Below are 17566 nucleotides of genomic sequence, written 5' to 3'. Positions count from 1 at the left end.
AGCCGGACTTGTGCACGTGGCAGGTAAACAAACCACTTTCAGGGCTGTACTTAATTGTGTCCAGCTGCCTATGGCCCTCAGGGGCCTTTCCAGCAGCTAGAGAGCACCAGAGTAAAGCAATGCTCCAAGCATGTACTATTTTCCCTGGTTATGCCCCCTACCCTGGAAGCCAGCTGTGGGGCGCTCTAGAACCACTACTGCTAGTTCTGTGCCACCCAGGAGTTCCCCTACACAGGCAGAATCTTTAGGCAGTTAGTTAAGCCAGGTAATTGGTCTCTTTGTACCATCAGAGAAGCACAAGGGGCCAGAGTGGATGTAAGAATCTGGTCTGAGGTGTTCAGCTGCTAGAGCTGTATACTCTGTTCGTATTAAACCTGTGAAATGAGAAGTGAGCCTGGATAATCAAATAAGCAACTGAGTTTGATAATTTTTATTTTTTAGAATAGGATTCACTGAGATGGCTACATGACACCTATTATATATGCCATGAGACAAGGTCACTCCTTAAACTCTATATGGGATCCTCATCTAGGGAAAAGATAGAGGAAACCATCAAATGATATAATAGAATACACTGGTAGTTGGTGCAAGAAAATCAGACTGAAAGAGGCTAGGAACTCTGGGCTGCACTACATACTAGTGACCAATGATAGAAAGAAAAGAGGGAATTCCCAAAATTCTGGGCTATAGGCATAGGACAGACATTTCACATCTCTTTTCATATACTCAGAATGGCTATTTGGATTATTTAGTTAACAGTTAATTACTTAACAGGGATGGAGAGCTAATAACTGATGACATCAAGGAAGGTTTAATGCCTATTTTGCTTCAGTCTTCACTAAAAAGGCTAATTATGACCAGATACTCAACACAATTAATATTAACAACCTGGGGAAATAAATGCAAGCCAAAATAGGAAAAGAACAGGTTAAAGAATATTCAAATCAGCAGTGCCTGATTAAATTTATCCTAGGGTACTTAAGGAACTAGCTGAAGCAATCTTGGAACTGTTAGCAATTATCTTTGAGAACTCCTGAAGGACAGGAGATGTCCCAGAAGACCAGAGAAGGGCAAATATAGTAACTATCTACAAAAAGGGGAACCAGGAGGATCTGTGGAATTATAGACTAGTCAGCCTAACTTCAATACCTGGAAAGATATTGGAACAAATTATTAAACAGTCAATTCGTAAGCACCTGGAGGATAATATGGTTATAAGGAATAGTCAGCATGGATTTGTCAAGAACAAATCATGCAAAACCAACTTAATTTCTTTCTTTTGCTGTGGATGGGGGGGAGCAGTAAATGTGATATAACTTGATTTTAGTAAGGCTTTTGACACAATCTCACATGACTTTCTCATAAGCAAACTAGGAAAATTTGATCTCAATGAAATTACTATAAGGTGGGTGCTCAACTGGTTGAAAGGCTATACTCAAAGAGTAGTTATCAATGGTTTGCTGTCAAATTGGGAGGGCATATTTAGTGGGGTCCTGCAGGGGTCAATCCGGGGTCTGGTACTGTTCAATATTTTCATTCATGACTTAGATAATGGAATGGAGAGTATGTTTATAAAATTTGCAGATGACACCAAGCTGGAAGGAGTTGCAAACACTTTGGAGGATGGGTTTAAAATTCAAAATGACCTTGACGAACTGGATAATTGGTCAGAATTCAACAAGATGAAATTCAATAAAGACAAGTGCAAAGTACTTCTTTTGGGAAGGAAAAAAAATCAAATGCACAACTACAAAATGGGGAATAACTGTCTAAGGGACAGCACTGCTGACAAGGATCTGGGGGTTATAGTGGACCACAAATGGAATATAAGTCATCAGTGTGATGCAGCTGCAAAAAAAGACTAATATGAGTCTGGAGGGCATGAACAGGAGTGCTATATGTTAGACACATAAGGTAGCTATCCTGCTCCATTCTTCCCCCCAGCGCCTCCCGTCCGCCAGCGGCCCCACCGATCAACTCCTCCCCCTCCCTGCCAGTGCCTCCTGCCCGCAGCGATCAGCTGTTCTGCGTTGTGCAAGAGGTGCTGGGGGGTGGGGAGGAGCAGGGACAGGAAGAGGCGGGGCAGGGGCTTAGGAGAAGGGGTGGGGGGGCAGGGCCAGGGGCTTAGGAGAAGGGGGCAGGAAGAGTTGGGGCAGCGATGGGGGTTTGGGAGAAGAGGCAGGTGGGGGCAGGGCCTGGGGTAGAGCGAGGGGTTGAGCACCCCCGGGGACCAGAGGAAGCTGGCACCTGTGCTTCCAAGGGAAGTTGTGGAGTCCCCATCATTGCAAGCTTTTAAAAACAAGTTGGACAAACACCTGCCAGGGATGTTCTACATTTACTTAGTCCTGCCACAGGGCAGTGGACTGGCCTATATGACTTCTCGAGGTCCCTTCCAGCTCTACATTTCTATGATTCTATGATTAAAAGTTTAAATGATCAAATCAATCTAAATTATAAAGACAAAGAAATGCAAAAATGAAGCTTCCCACAATAACATTAATTTGGCCACCTTCCCCATCCCTCATCCCCAAGCGGCAAAAAAAAAATATTAAAATTAAAATTAAAAAAGCGATCGCGCTCGGCGGCTGCTTCACCACACCACTTTCTTCTTCGGCAGCAATTCGGCGGCTGATCCTTCCCTCCGAGATGGACCGAGGGACCCGCCACCGAATTGCCGCGGAAGAGCCCAATGTGCCGCCCCTTCTCCTTGGCCGCTCCAAGAACCTACTTGCTCAGCTGGTGCCTGGACCCAGCCCTGCCCATAGGGACCTACTGGGCCAAGCCCATGGACAAACTGGAGCATCTAGGATTTGCGTCCAATTGTACTCAAAGAGTCAACTTGACTCAATACCCCACTAAAAACATTATGGAACTGGTGCAAAAGTTAGGGTTTGAGAAGTGCACACGCAATATAGCCACAAAAATATGCCTTTTAATCAAAATATCATTAAGAGGAAATAGATGTACAAGAGTTTACTCACGGTAAGGTTTTTAACAATTCCTTCCGAATCAACTGTTTAAGAAAACAGACAATAGAATAAGTTGCATTCAAGCTATTGAAAATTCAAAGCACTGTGCAAGAATTTGCACTATTTTTGCATCCACTTGTATACTATTTGTAAAAGTGAGCACCGAGTGTTTTGTCAGCCTGTGCAGATTACCCAGCCATCTACTTATCAGCTCCAGAATCATTAGGTAGGAACCCAAAAAGGTGGACTGCAGAAAGCTGCATGGCAGTATCTAACCAAAGACAAAGCTGACAAATCACTGGAGACAGACTCTCCACCTCTACCTCACCCCCAGTTTGGAATATCAGATTTGTAGTGCTGGACAAGATCTGGATCACTGGTCCTTCAAGTCTTGTTTCCTGGCTTTGGCAGTGGCCATAACTAATGCTTCAGAGAAAGGTAAATCTGCTGCCATAATTCATCATCCACACTTTGAGAGAGAGAGAGAGATTTAATCCTTTGTTGTTAACATTTAATTTTGAGTTTGTTTTTATTTTTACGGAACCCTGCTGCTTTAGGGAAGGCTAATGCTTTTTAGGGATAATAAGATGCCCACAAGAAATGAGAGACTAATTACATTAATAGTTTAAAAAACACTAAATCTTATTCATTCCCTCCTCAGGGCTTCTTATCCTAGCTTGTCTATTCTGTTTCTGTCTTGTTTAGAGTGCAAGCTGCTCAAGGCAAGGACTGTCTTTAGTTTGTGTGGGATCTATTCTACTGCCAAGCACATTAGCTGTACATTAAAAATGTGAAATAATAATAAATAAGCACAATAGCTTGCTGGCTCCTAAGGCCCTAAAACAAGCATCACTTTTACCATAGGAATTCTGTATGCTCATTGAAACGAGTGACCCTGGGCCTGTACTTTTCCCAGGGGCGGCTCTAGGTATTTTGCCGCCCCAAGCACGGCAGGCAGGCTGCCTTCGGCGACTTGCCTGCGGGAGGTCCCCGGTCCCGCAGATTCAGCGGCAGCCTGCGGGAGGTCCGCCGAAGCCACGGGACCAGCGGACCCTCCGCAGGCATGCCGCCAAAGGCAACCTGCCTGCCGCCCTCGCAGCGATCAGCAGAGCGCCCCCGGTGGCTTGCCGCCCCAGGCACGCGCTTGGAGTGCTGGTGCCTGGCGCCGCCCCTGACTTTCCCATGTTCTGTTCCCTGACTGAGAGGGAGAACTTAAGTCAAGTTGATAGCATCATACGCCACAGGCACATTTAAATGGTTTCCATTATTATTAATTTGTATTATATCTCCTAGAGGTCTCAACCAAGATCAAGGCCCCACTGTGCTAGGTGCCGTACACACACGTATTAAGAGACAGTCCCTGCCCTGGAAGAAATTACAATCTAAATGGAGAAGACAAACTCTGACTGGGAGAAAGGCAACATTATTATTCTCATTTTACAGACAGGAAACTGACACACAGAGATTAAGCCATTTGCTGGTGGGCAAGATATCTGTGGCCCAGGGGGGAACTGAACACAAGTCTATCCTTTCTTTTTCCACATGAGATGAAAACTCAAATTGCAATCTGTCACAAGAGTTTTTATCTTTTAGCATCATCTGGAGTTACAGTCAAAGATCACTCTTGCAACATTGTTTCCATGAGCCAAAGACATGATCAGTTGGCACAGAAAAGTGTTCACTATAGACATCACCAAGGTTCAAAACTATTGACTATCCACTTTCCTTATTTCTTTCCTTTCTGCTGTGCTGGTGGTGCACTAACAGCATGGGCTCACACTTACAAGTAAAGTAGTCTTCTGGAACATTGTAAGCCCGAATGCGAGCTGCAGGCCCATCATACATGTAGAAATTAATTTGATTAAAATAATCCGTCATGTATTCTAATTGGTTGCAGTAGGTCTTATCCATTCCTAAAACGAGAATACATAAATATTTATTTTGTTATATTAGAAATTGCAATATTGACAAGACTATTTATAATAGCTTATTAAAATAGTGATCATGAACACCAGAAACAAGGAAGAGAATAAACAAGGACATATAGTAAGTAGAACAGATACTGAAAAGTTAAGTACAAAACTAGATACAGTACCATGATCAGCCAAAACAATGAGATTTACACAGTTGTGCAGGTTCCTCTGTTTTAGTCCCTCCATTAACATTCCCAATGCCTCGTCTGCTAACTGCAAGGCTTTAATGACCTAAAGAATAAATAGAGTTTCATTAGAATTTCTCCTTGCTATTGATTTCAATGCCCCTAGTCAATCTATCAGACTGTATAATCAGAGTAGGGAAAAATAAGCAAATTTCTCTAGTATCAGAGGGGTAGCCGTGTTAGTCTGGATCTGTAAAAGCAGCAAAGAGTCCTGTGGCACCTCATAGACTAACAGACGTTTTGGAGCATGAGTTTTCATGGGTGAAGACCCACTTCGTCAGATGCATCCGACGAAGTGGGTATTCACCCACGAAAGCTCATGCTCCAAAACGTCTGTTAGTCTATAAGGTGCCAGAGGACTCTTTGCTGCTTTTACAAGTTTCTCTATCATCTTTCTACACTTAATTTTTTCTTTGTTTTTGAGCTAAAAAATAATTCTGTCAACATCACTGCATTTTATTAATGCAAATGCCCACCAGTTCCACAAAGCAAATAAAACCCCAAACTACCATACTAAGTTTTGCTATACTACATTAGAAATAGCTTTTGTATAATAGATGCTAAATCTTGTATTTAACAAAGTGCCAGAGTCAGGTCAAATGTGGCCTCAAATGTAGGATTTTTAAAAAAAATATTCTTTTACAAAATCAGCAACCTAGAAACAGCGATAAGGAAATTATTTTTCTTGCATGTATTATTTTAAATATGAGAGCATCCATTTATTATCAATAAGCACCATTACAAGAATGCATATATATACTGTGCCAACTGTTCATACAGTAATAAAGTTGTAATTCCATTGAGCTCTTACCCCTACAAAGGGAAACTCCCTTTCCAATTTGGGAAACTAAAGCCCTCCTTCTAAACTTCAGATGGCAAGTACACCCAAAACAAAGAGCAATTCCCCTTTGGTATCCCAACTCCCTTCTCATGCTTGCCAGCTCATGTGGTACAGAAGAAGAGATTGCCTTGATTTTTTCTGCTGCAAGGCATACCTCTTCCACCCTCCTAACAGAAAGAAGACATACACTTAAATCATTTAAAAAACATAAATATATGTATTTGGTCTCAGGGCTTTGGAGTGGAGCAGTGAAGCTGCAGGTTTTTGCCTGGAGCTGTAGTGGAGCCAGAGCACAGCTCCAAAGCCCTGTTTGGTCTGATTCTGCTTCCTGTTTATAGCATTGCATGTGTAACTAAAAGGGGATAAATAAGTTAAATCACAGGCTTTATTTCTCTCTCTTTCTATTTTTTTAAAAAAAGAATGACCACTTTTCTTGAATAGTTGGAAGAACACCAAGACAGAATGGAGTATTCATCACAGCATAGACTGAGAGAATAAAAATAGGCCCCTTTTTTTTTTTTTTTTGGACAAATAGCTTATTCACTGAAAAATGCAGTTTCAGGTTAACCACAACTATTGCAAATTTGGGTCAAATTCAGCTGACTAGCCTTGACCCCCAAAAATGAAAAAATAATTTTTGAAAAAGTCACGCTGTTTCATTTTGATATGTTCTAAATTAAACAAATTGTCTTTTCATTTCTAAACTATGTTTCATTTTGAAATTTCACTAGATTTATTTAAAAAACAAACAGTGAAAAAGAAAATGAACCAGGAAAATTTGTTTTGGATCAAACTAAACCTTTTCATTTGACCCAAAATTAATTTTTAAATATTTTTATTGCATTGAGAAAAAAATAACATATTTTTGTTTCGAGTTGACCCGAAATGACATTTTTTTAAAAAAATTTGTTTCAGCCACAAAACCAAAAAATCAATTATTCACTCAGCTCTAATTATGAAGAAACATACAGAAACTTTCAGATTCTTATGATTTCTGATATGATACCACCAGAAATCTTATATTACATTGTAGCTTTATGTACTTCTTAGGCCTGGTCTACACTAGGAACTTACATCAGCATAGCTACGTTTCTCGGGAGTGAAAAAAATCCATATCCCTGAGAGACATACCGATACCGACCTAACCTCCAGCATAGCCAGTGCTAGATCAATGGAAGCATTCTTCCGTCAACCTACCTACCACCTCTCCGGGAAGTGGATTGATTTCACTGACAGAAGAATCCCTCCTGTTGGCATAGCTAGTGTCTACTCTGACATATCCTTAAATTGTATGCTCTTCGGGGAAGAGACTATTGGCTTGTCTTCACTACTGTGCTAAATCGGCACCGCTGTCACTGATGCAGCGGTGCTGATTTAGCATGTCTGGTGAAGACGCATTATGTCTACAGGAGACTCTTCCATCAGTGTAATTACTCCACCTCAACAAGAGGCAGACGCGACATAGCACGGTGTAGACACCACTTTAAGTGCATATAACTTACATCACACAAGGGGGTGGTTTTTTCACACCCCTGGGTAACATAAGTTACATCGACTTAAGCAGTAGTGTAGACAAGGCCTATGTTTTTTATGTGTTTGCATTAGTACACTGGGGTCCTAGTCCTGATGCTATAGCAATCTGAATAATTATAACAATGATGCTGCATGTCAGATAGGTAGGTAATCCTAGTGAAGATCAAGTCTGAATTACATGGTATCTCTAAAATATTCCAGATCCCTCCTTAGCCCTCCATAGAGAACCTTTCCTGCAACTGGAACTGTCGTCAGTAGCAAACCCAATCTGTTAATTGTTGGATTCCATTCAAACTATTACAAGTTACAATGCTCATATTGCTTGAAGTTTAAGCCAGAATGATTTGTCTAGTCTCAACTATCAAACATTTTAAACCTAAGTGAGATTTTTAAACCTTATAGAGAAAGTTATTCTATTTTGCTTTTCTTATGATTCAGGACCAAGGAACATTGAATGAAACTGAACTGAAATGAAAATGAAATATGATTAATCTGGAGAACTCATTTCCAGTTCAAAGTCACTAAGGCCAAGAGTTTATCAGAATTCAAAAGAGAATTAAAAGTCTATATGGATTATAAGAATACTGACAGTTACATTAGATTGAATTTATACATAAACCATATGAACCTGAAAATTACTGCATGCATAATATATATACATGTTATACACAACAATTTATATTAAAATACAATTAAGTTTGCAAAATCAAGCACTCAAAAGTTAAGAAAGGCCAGAATTAAGATTGCCTGTGCAATCTTAATTCATTTTACAAGTGTGTATGCATTTTGATACAGTCTTTAACTACATAATCACATGCTGTTCTTTTCCAAAGACCTCCTGTGTTTTTTTCAAAGAACTCAGTGTGCATGATGGATGGTTCTCAATTAATAAGCTGCGGGTTAATATTTGGTTTTATCCTCATTGTTTAATGTGTGACCGTAGGTCTTATTTACAACACACTATTCAAACTCTGTTCTGAAGACAGAATTATTAATTTCCACATGGACTTCTTTGACACTCATCACTATAGTAGCATATGAGTGCTCCACAAACATTAATTTATCTTTAGACCACCTCTGTGAGATGAGGAACCACTATTATCCACTTTTTATAGGTCAAGAACTGAGGCACAAAGAGAGGAAAGACAAAAGTATCCACTAATTTTCGGTGCCTGTCAAGGGACCAACTGGTCCTTAAAGGGGAGTCAGGGACCAGCCTAGCTTTGACAGGCTCCTCTAAGGGAGAATGAGCCAACCCAGACCCATTTGAAAGTAATTAAATCCCTAAGCGGCTGGTTGGCAGCTAATATGCTAATGAGCCACATAAATGTTTTTCAGGGCTCCGTTGGGGTGGGAGGATCCTAGAGATAGGAAACTCCTGAGAAAAGTGGCTCCCAGGAGAGCTCACCAGAGCAAGAAGCCTGGAAGGCGTGCTCCTAGAAAAAGGAGCTCCCCTAACACAGAGTAGCTCCCAGAGATGGTGGCGGCAGCAGCAGCAGTACAGAGGCCTGGGGACCTGCAGCTGCCTGGAGAAAGTGGGTACAGGTAAGTGCTGCAAGGAATAGTGGTGGAGACTCAACTGAACCCAGCCCCGAGAAGGAAGGCTGAGGACTCCAGACTTGAGGAGAGTGAGGTGCTTGAGTGATAGCCAGAGGCTAGAGCCAAGAGAAAGAAGAAACTTTATTTCTGAGTTTATTTGGGCTCAAATAAAGTAGACCTGAGGAGGGGACTTGTGTCTCACACTGTTTGGCTGCGCTGAGTTATTTAAGGAATATTGAAGAGGATAAACTGTGGTGGGATGCTTGCAGGGCCATCCTGAGATAGCAGAGGGGGGATACTTCAGGATGCCACCCTGTGATAGTGCCCAATTTGAGACACCTAGGACTTTATTTTTTTCAGACTATTTAGCATGATCGAGCACTTTCTACATTGAAAGCACTGCTCCCATTCATTTCAGTTTCAGCTGTCAGTTTTCAGCACTTCTGAAAATTAGACCCCAGCATCTGAAGTAGGGCACCCATAATACATAGGTAGTGACCTCTTGTGAAAAGTTTGGTTTAATGACTTACCAAGCATCACACAGGAACCCCATGGCAGAGGCAGGGATGGAATCAGATTCTACAAGGTAGCATTCAACTGTCTTTACCACGAGAACCTCTTTTCTCTTCCTGTAATCTGCCTCATTCACTACACACCTTCCAGCTTCTGCAACTAATAAGACAAGGGTCCTACAGATGGAACTCGTCAAGAATCTTTCAACAAAATGTTTTTTCATTGGAAAATGTTGATTCATCAAAACCAAAACTTTTCATAAGAGTGTATTGGCTTTGACTAAATTTTCATTGGGAAGGCCTCTCAGATCCAGGATGGAATTTAGAGGTGGTGGCAGGGAGAGATAAAGAGACCTTAGAATAGCCACATGCCCAGTGGATAGAGCACTCACCTGGGATGTGGAAGAAGCAGGTGCAAGTCTTTGCTATGCATGATTTATTTCCTATTTTTGAACGCTTGACTTTGTAACCTTAATAATGTTCCTTTAACTTAGAGTTGTGTGTGTGATATTTTCTGTTTTTAAAAAAGCAAACCAAAAAATCTCTGCCCCCCAAATTCCATCACGTGGCATCAGATTGACACCCACATAGGTCATCAGCAGGGTTGCAACCATATGGTCCACCACGTAGACCTTTGCCACTTGAGCAAATGGAGTAACTGATAGCAGTAGAAAGTTGCCATTTCCTACGTAGACCAATACTAAAGGGGGATGAGACATCCTTTGTTGGTGGGTTTCACATATACTTGCTAAGAGCAGAGGAATGATGAGACTCAGAAATCTTGGGTTTCATTCCATGTTCTGGAGAGGAGCATAATCTGTTTTTCCCAAATGTGGTCCCTTCTGCCCTGTCCCCTCCAACATCCTGTCCATGTCCCAGTCTTGTCTCTTCCCCTACACTGGGATGCTTGTCCCAGCCCCATTCTCCTTGCATACCCAGTCCCCTTCTCCACTCCTCATCCAAGTTCCAGTCTCCTTGTCCAGCTGGTCCTAGTCTCCCCATCCCAGTCTCCTTTCCTTGCTCATCCCATTTCCCCCCTCTTGGCTCTTCATCTGATATCTTTCCCCTTCTCCTGGCCTTCAGTCATCTTTATGCCCTGCCTTTATTTGCCCCCTATACTGGCTCAGCAGTTCTGTGGGGAAGCATGAGCAGTCCAGTCACATGCAGAAGCTGTCAAGGGATGGAGTATGTATAGTCACTCTGTGGCTAGTCATCATTAGGCTGGTCAGCATTAGGATTCATGAGGCGCTGGAGAATGATCAGTGAGAACAGAATCTTTGGAGATTTTAGCTGCTTAAACTCTAAGAAATCTACCGAGCATGTGAAAACAGCAGCTTTTTCAAAGGCTTATAACTTGTCCAAGTTTGGGTGAACACAAAGATCAACTCCTCTGCCAAATGTCAAGTTCTTGCCCCTAACTATGGGAGCACTAGAGCTTTCCAAAGAAAAATTTGCCAGAATTTTTTTAACGTTGCAAAAGAACATGTTTTTCCCTAGCCTCATTTTTAGAAAGAGCTGAACCATTTTGGCTGGTTTTTTTTTAAAGTTAGACTGTGACATACCCCTGGCATGGAAAATTTCAGCCCAAATGGTTAAGGTTCAAAATCATAAGCAATTGAAAACAGGGTCTTATAATGGGAAGTGTTGAGCAGCCTTAACCTTAACCTTAATATGAAAAAGGAATGTAAACTCTCCTGCTTCTAGACATAAACCAACCACCAATCAACATGGATTATGTGGGTGAGGAAGACATTTCCCCTGTAGGCTGGTTGTTCCATACTTGTTCACTAGAGGGACCATACCATCCTCTGAAGGCCAGTTTCAGAGACAGAACACTGAGGACTGGTATGTCTATACTACCCACCGGATCGGTAGGAAGCAATCGATCCAGCAGTGGTTAATTTATCCTGTCTAGTCTAGAAGCAATAAATCGACCCCCGACCGCTCTTCCATCGATTCCTGTACTCCATCGGCGCAAGAGATGCAGGCGGAGTCGACGGGGGAGCGGCAGCAGTCGACTCACCTCAGTGAAGATACCGTGGTGAGTAGATCTAAGTACATCAAAGCTGCGTATCTTAGATCGATTTCCCTCCCCCACCCCCCCAAGTGTAGACCAGGCCTAAATTAGATAAACTATTGGTCTGATCTGGTATGACAATGTCTATGTTTCCCAGGAAGAAGTATTCTGTGTGCATGTAAGTGAAAGTGAAATATGCTTTGAGTTCGGAATAACAGAAAATGTGATGAATGATGTGGACTAAATAAAATACATATTAACTGGTATTTGTATTGTTTTTCATACTCATAAAAGTATTTAGCCAGCTCTAAGAATTTGTCACATGGCCTTCAAGGATCACCTATCAGCCAAATGAAAGTTTGTTCTAAATATGTCCATGCTTGAATCTTAATATCCTTCCTAGATCTGTGCAGGGCTGAACAAATTTTCTGCAGCTCTGGTTAGACTACAGCTCTGCTTTTGTACTTGTCGCAGTGCTGGAACCATGGCAGGGTGGCCCTGACTACTCCCAAGATGCTAAACAAAATGAAACTAGGGATATTGATGGTTAGCACTGTTTGCTGAATTCCAGTATTGAATAATAGTTACTGTGTGTCATTAACTAGAGCGTAAAGCAAGTAATCAGGACTCTTCTGAACTATATAATTACTGTATACCATTATTTCTGGAGCAACTTATCTTAAGATTAAAAAAAATACAACTTACTCCACCACTAACTGGTCCATATGAGTGTCCAGAACTGTCAGGTTCTTCAATATACAAAGTATAGAAATCTGGCCTAGAGTTAAACCAAAGAAAAGAGCACTGTGAGAATTTGGAAAAGTTTCTGTAAAAACTTTATTTTAAAAAAGGAAACACTAATTAAAATTCCAAGCACACAAAAAAACTTAGCACAGTTGAAGCAGTTTCCTCTCAATTGCCTTGTGAGCATAAACACTTAGGCCCACATTTCCAGAAGTGGCCTTCAGTATCTTTAGTTGAGCATCCAGAAATTGAGGCACCCAAAATTAGAGGCCATGGCCAGTGATGCAAGTGGAATCTATTTCTGACTGGTATGGGAGGCAGAGAGGGCAGCAGCTAATGGGGGGCATGTGACCTTCCATGTGACTCCTCCCCACTCCCAGCCTGGGGCTTTCCCACTCTCCCCATCCTCTCTCCATGATCCACCCCCTTACCTGGGGGGAAGCTCTGTCCTCCTCCTGCTGCGCTGGAGATTTCAGAACCACAGCAGGGAAAGGAGCAGAAAGTTGGGCTACTGAGCGCCCCACGGCCGCAGCTCCTCCACCTGTACAGCAGCAGCCCCACCAGAGGACAGGGCTGGGGGCGCGATTCCCCAAACCACAGGGCTCTCCCGGGAACCACAGCGGGGAAAGGAACAGAAGGCCGGCAGCTCCTCTGGCGGCTTTACCACCCCCAACCCTGTCCTCCGGCGGGGCTGCTGCTGTACAGATGGAGCCGGAGGAGACGCAGCTCCATGGAAGGCCCAGCGGTCCCACGTTCTGCTCCTCCTATGTCTTTCCCGTACACCGTAACAGCTATAAATATCTTGTCGGGCCAGACTGGACTGCTCTACTTGCACTGCTGGCCATGTCTGAAAAATCTGAGCCTACTGCCATACTTCTTCCTGCTTTACTGGGTGAGATTCCAGAGAACCTCATCTAACCCCCAATTTATATGAGGTATTCACAATCCCTGACATGAAAGAATGAAAAGCTTTCTTTTAATTTATTCACATGTAACACAAATTCACCTGGTAATTCATTGCCCCACTTGACTATACAAAAATAATTCTTAAAATAATATTATTTAACTTAGCCAATCACAAACAGAACAGGAACAAAATGGCCATCCAACTGCTAACCTACATTTCCTAGAGCCTGGGCTCACAAACTCTTCTTAGGTATAAAAGCTCCTGACATACACCTATTGCAGGGCACTTATATTACAAGGAATTAACATTAATTCTTGTGTGCCAACCTATTGCACATAGGAACAGAGTAAATTCCCACAAGACCACAGTAAGATAACTTTTAGACAACTGAGCTGTAGTCTGCATTACTGTGTGTAATGTACAATATTTATTCTTCCCAGAGAAGACTCTTAATTCTTTGATACACATAGATACACAGGCTTTGTTAAGCAGACTTTCTTCCGCTCACTCTCATCCAGGTTTACCTGGATGTCTCAGAATTCATCCAGGTAACACCAAAGAAAAAAGAAATTGTAAGCCAGCAAAAGACAGAACAAACCCCAGCCTCTACAGTCCCATTCAGATATGTACACCCCACACTCATACTGTCATGGACTTAGTTTACCTCTTTCATCTCTAACTTTTGATTCAGGAAAATAATAGGCACAACCATAATTACAGCAGCCCTTTATATCCCAGGAAATAATAACTGAGCTTGTTTTACAAGCATATGAAAATAATGTGAAAACTATACGAGTGAAAATCCTTCTAGCATGTTTTTTTTTTTAACACTGAGTTGTATATTATCAAGCTTTACCTCTCAGATTTGGAACCATCAAGCCATGTGAGTATTTCTGAAATTCTCTGTTGATATATAATTGAGCTAAAATAAAATAATAATTAATAATTAGGTTTTGTCATCAAGCATTTCCCAATACAAAAATATACATTTTCTAACACCCAGTAATGCAAAATTTCCCAGTAATTCATTTAAAGCCTAAGAGTTGGAGTCAGAAAGATAATAGGTATATGGTTTTGAATGTTAATAAATAAATGAGATACTTACATTGTTTAATTTCCCTAATATTTTAATGAAATATAAACAGTTCTAATGACATTTAGTAAGGTCCTGATCTGCAAACACTTGAAAATATGCTTCACTTTGCACATGTACAAAGTTAAATAGGTACATAAGAGTTTATAGGTTCAAGGCCTAAGTTTCTAAAACAGACACATGTATGAACAGGTAAGAAGAATTGTTTCCTTTATATAGCACATACAATTCAAGGACTTTGATATACATTACAAACATTAAGTATCTTCATAATACCCTTGTTAGGTAGTTTAGTATTATTATCCCCATTTTGCGGATGAAGAAACTGATCCACAAAGAGATTCACTTTCCCAAAATCACACACCAGAGTCTGTGGCAGAGCTGAGAATAGTAACCAGGTCATCTGACTCCCAGTCCTGTTCCCTAACCACAAAGTCATCCTTCTTTGTATAGAGTTATAAAGTAAGCCTGTAGCACGTTATTCTAATGAGGTTACAGGAATCATATAAAAGGTTTGGGAGATGACTGAGAAATTAATAGGAAAAGTTTAGGATACTAATATTAAAGGCAGCTGTAAGGAACAAAATTTTAACTGTGAGGTTAATTCATCATGGGAGTATCTTATCAAGAGATGAAGTATTTTCTCTATCACTCTGACAGCATAAAGGAGCATTAATGTAAATGAGAATCTGGCCCTTCATATCTGCCTAAAAGATATGCTGACATTCAACCACAAGTTATTGTACTACTGAGTGAAATTCTACGCAGAGCCGTCCCATCCATAGGACAGACCAGGGCAACCACCCCAGGACCCGCGCTTTGGGGGGTCCTGCGCTTTGGGATGCGGGGCCAGTGCAGCCTGGGGGGCTAACAGGGGGCTTGGCGCCAGCAGCAGTAAGCAACCTGGCCCCAGCCCACCCCGCCCCGCTCCGCTGACTCCCGGCATCACTCGGGGGAGAGGGTGGAAGCTGGAAAGAGGGGGGCGGGGGCTTGGGGGACGGGGTGGAATTGGGGCAGGGAGGGGGCAGAGAAGTGGTGGGAAGAGGTGGGGCAGGGGCTTGAGGGAAGGGGTGGAGTGGGGGCGGCGCCTGGGCCAGAAAGGGAGGGGTTGTCCCAGGCACCACATCTCCCTAGGGAAGCCCTGATTCTATGTCTGCTATTATGCAGATTAAACTAGATGATCTTAATGGCTCATTCTGTCCTTAAAAACTAAGTGAAATCCTGACCCCATTAATGTCCAGGGGAGGCTCCAGGCACCAGCACAGCAAGCGCGTGCCTGGGGCGACAAGCCATGGGGGGCAGCCTGCTGGTTGCTCTGAGGGCGGCAGGCAGGCAGCCTTCGGCGATATGCCTGCGAGAGGTCTGCCAGTTCCGCATCTTCAGTGGTAATTCAGTGGCGGGGACGCTGAACATGCAGCACCAGCGGACTTCCCACAGGCATGCCGACAAAGCTGCATGACCAGCGGACGGCCCGCAGGCAAGCCGCCGAAAGCCACCTGACTGCTGTGCTTGGGGTGGCGAAAACCATAGAGCCGCCCCTGTTAAAGTCAATAACAGAACTCCAATTGACTTTGATGGGAGCAGAATTTCTATGAATTTTAAAAGCCATATATGTTGGGATTCCCTTCGAGATCTCTTTCTACTTGGTTTCCAAGAGCTCAGTTCGACTCCAGCCTTTGTCACTCAGGTATCTTTATTTGGATACAGCAATGATATGCTGGGTTGATCAGACTCAAATGCAGGGCATGGACGCAGGATACATCATAGATCCATATTTACACAGAAACTCTCTCCCTTTTATATACATTTACACATCTCATTGCATTTACTAGACATTACATCACACATTTTTAGATTGGCTCGGTTTCTCTGTAATAATAATAATAATAATAATAATATTTTATTATTATGCACTGTCCATGCTCGACCTACTCTTTACTTCATCTTTATATTCCTGACTTATCTTGTCCATTTTTATCTTGTTCTTAGTAAATGGTTCCCTGGGCTTTGCTAGCTCAGACAGACATTCTGTCTCTAAGCTAACTGACCCATTTTCTTATCTTAACACAAATGATCCATTTACCTCCCTAATCCTCCCAAGAAATGAGGCCTTCCCCATGTTCAATTATTCATGTCAGGCCAGGCCTATCTACACTCCACTGCTTCTATTTTTTTTGTTTATATTAGCATTCATTTCATTTGCATCATATAGCACTGGAATGAGTTACCTAGGGAGGTGGTGGAATCTCCTTCCTTAGAGGTTTTTAAGGTCAGGCTTGACAAAGCCCTGGCTGGGATGATTTAGTTGGGAATTGGTCCTGCTTTGAGCAGGGGGTTGGACTAGATGACCTCCTGAGGTCCCTTCCAACCCTGATATTCTATGATTCTATGATATTCCTGTCTTTCTGTGCTCTCTTTTACAAGTTTACCCAGCAACACATGCCTAAGACCACAGTGGCTGTAATCATTTGGACCCCTCTTAATGTTAGGTTGAAGGTATGAACTAGGGTTGCAAGCTCACTTCCTCTGGTACAGCTCTCTAGGCTGTCTTCACTGCCTATACAATATTGTCCCCCATTTCCTGTTGCTGGGCAATTGCTCAATTTTCCTTTGTACTAAATCCATGGTATTAATGGACAAGGGAGGTATGGGTACAAAGAGATTTGTCACCAATGACTCCCATTCAGGGTTGTCTGTCATGGCCCTTGTCTGAGTCAGAGAGGTATGGTTCAAACAAAATCCATCCAGGCTCCTTTGGCATTGTATTGTCCTCACTGAAAAGTTATGGTATCCTATAGCACATACTGTGTCCCCATGCCATACCACCTCCTTCACTCTCTCTTTAATGACTAGTCGGGCCCAACCTCCCTCGCTTGTGGTCAGGTTCATTTGTGCCAAGCACTCACAAAATCATCTGTGCTTAATTCAGTTACAGAAGACTGTGTTTATTTCATGTCCTTCTGGTGCTTTCATCTTCGCACTAGGACAATGCAGTTTATAGGTCCCATTCTCTAGTGTACCCATACTGGTGACATATACCGATTCTTTAGGTTTCCATGTCCATCTAGGAATAGCAATCATAATTGGCACAATTGAATTATTAATTTTACATGGTGCTCAAGGTCCAGGTCCTTCTAGCATTGTAACTTGCCCCTAATATTATAAATTCCCTTTTCTACCACTGTGGTCCAGTAAGCATGCTGTGTAACAAGCTTGGACATTCAAGCCATGATACCACTCCACAATCTCTTTC

General features: G+C 42.3%; 1 protein-coding gene across 2 annotated transcripts in view; it reads right to left on the bottom strand.

The window, feature by feature from the left end:
• The window catches only part of ENPP3 (ectonucleotide pyrophosphatase/phosphodiesterase 3), an 81225-nt gene that overhangs the window by 27705 nt on the left and 35954 nt on the right, over positions 1–17566 (bottom strand). For both annotated transcript variants that reach the window (XM_045009257.1, XM_045009258.1), the window contains exons 10-14: positions 14077–14142; positions 12275–12347; positions 5065–5173; positions 4754–4882; positions 2982–3013 (exon numbers count right to left, since the gene is read on the bottom strand). In XM_045009257.1, the coding sequence (XP_044865192.1) occupies positions 2982–3013; positions 4754–4882; positions 5065–5173; positions 12275–12347; positions 14077–14142 (409 nt within the window). The remainder of the gene's footprint in view (positions 1–2981; positions 3014–4753; positions 4883–5064; positions 5174–12274; positions 12348–14076; positions 14143–17566) is intronic.

Source organism: Mauremys mutica, chromosome 3 (genome assembly GCF_020497125.1).
Source record: "Mauremys mutica isolate MM-2020 ecotype Southern chromosome 3, ASM2049712v1, whole genome shotgun sequence".
NCBI classification, from domain to species: domain Eukaryota; kingdom Metazoa; phylum Chordata; order Testudines; family Geoemydidae; genus Mauremys; species Mauremys mutica.
The sequence above is the reverse complement of the archived record's forward strand: the minus strand, read 5'-3'. Positions and strand labels throughout refer to the sequence as shown.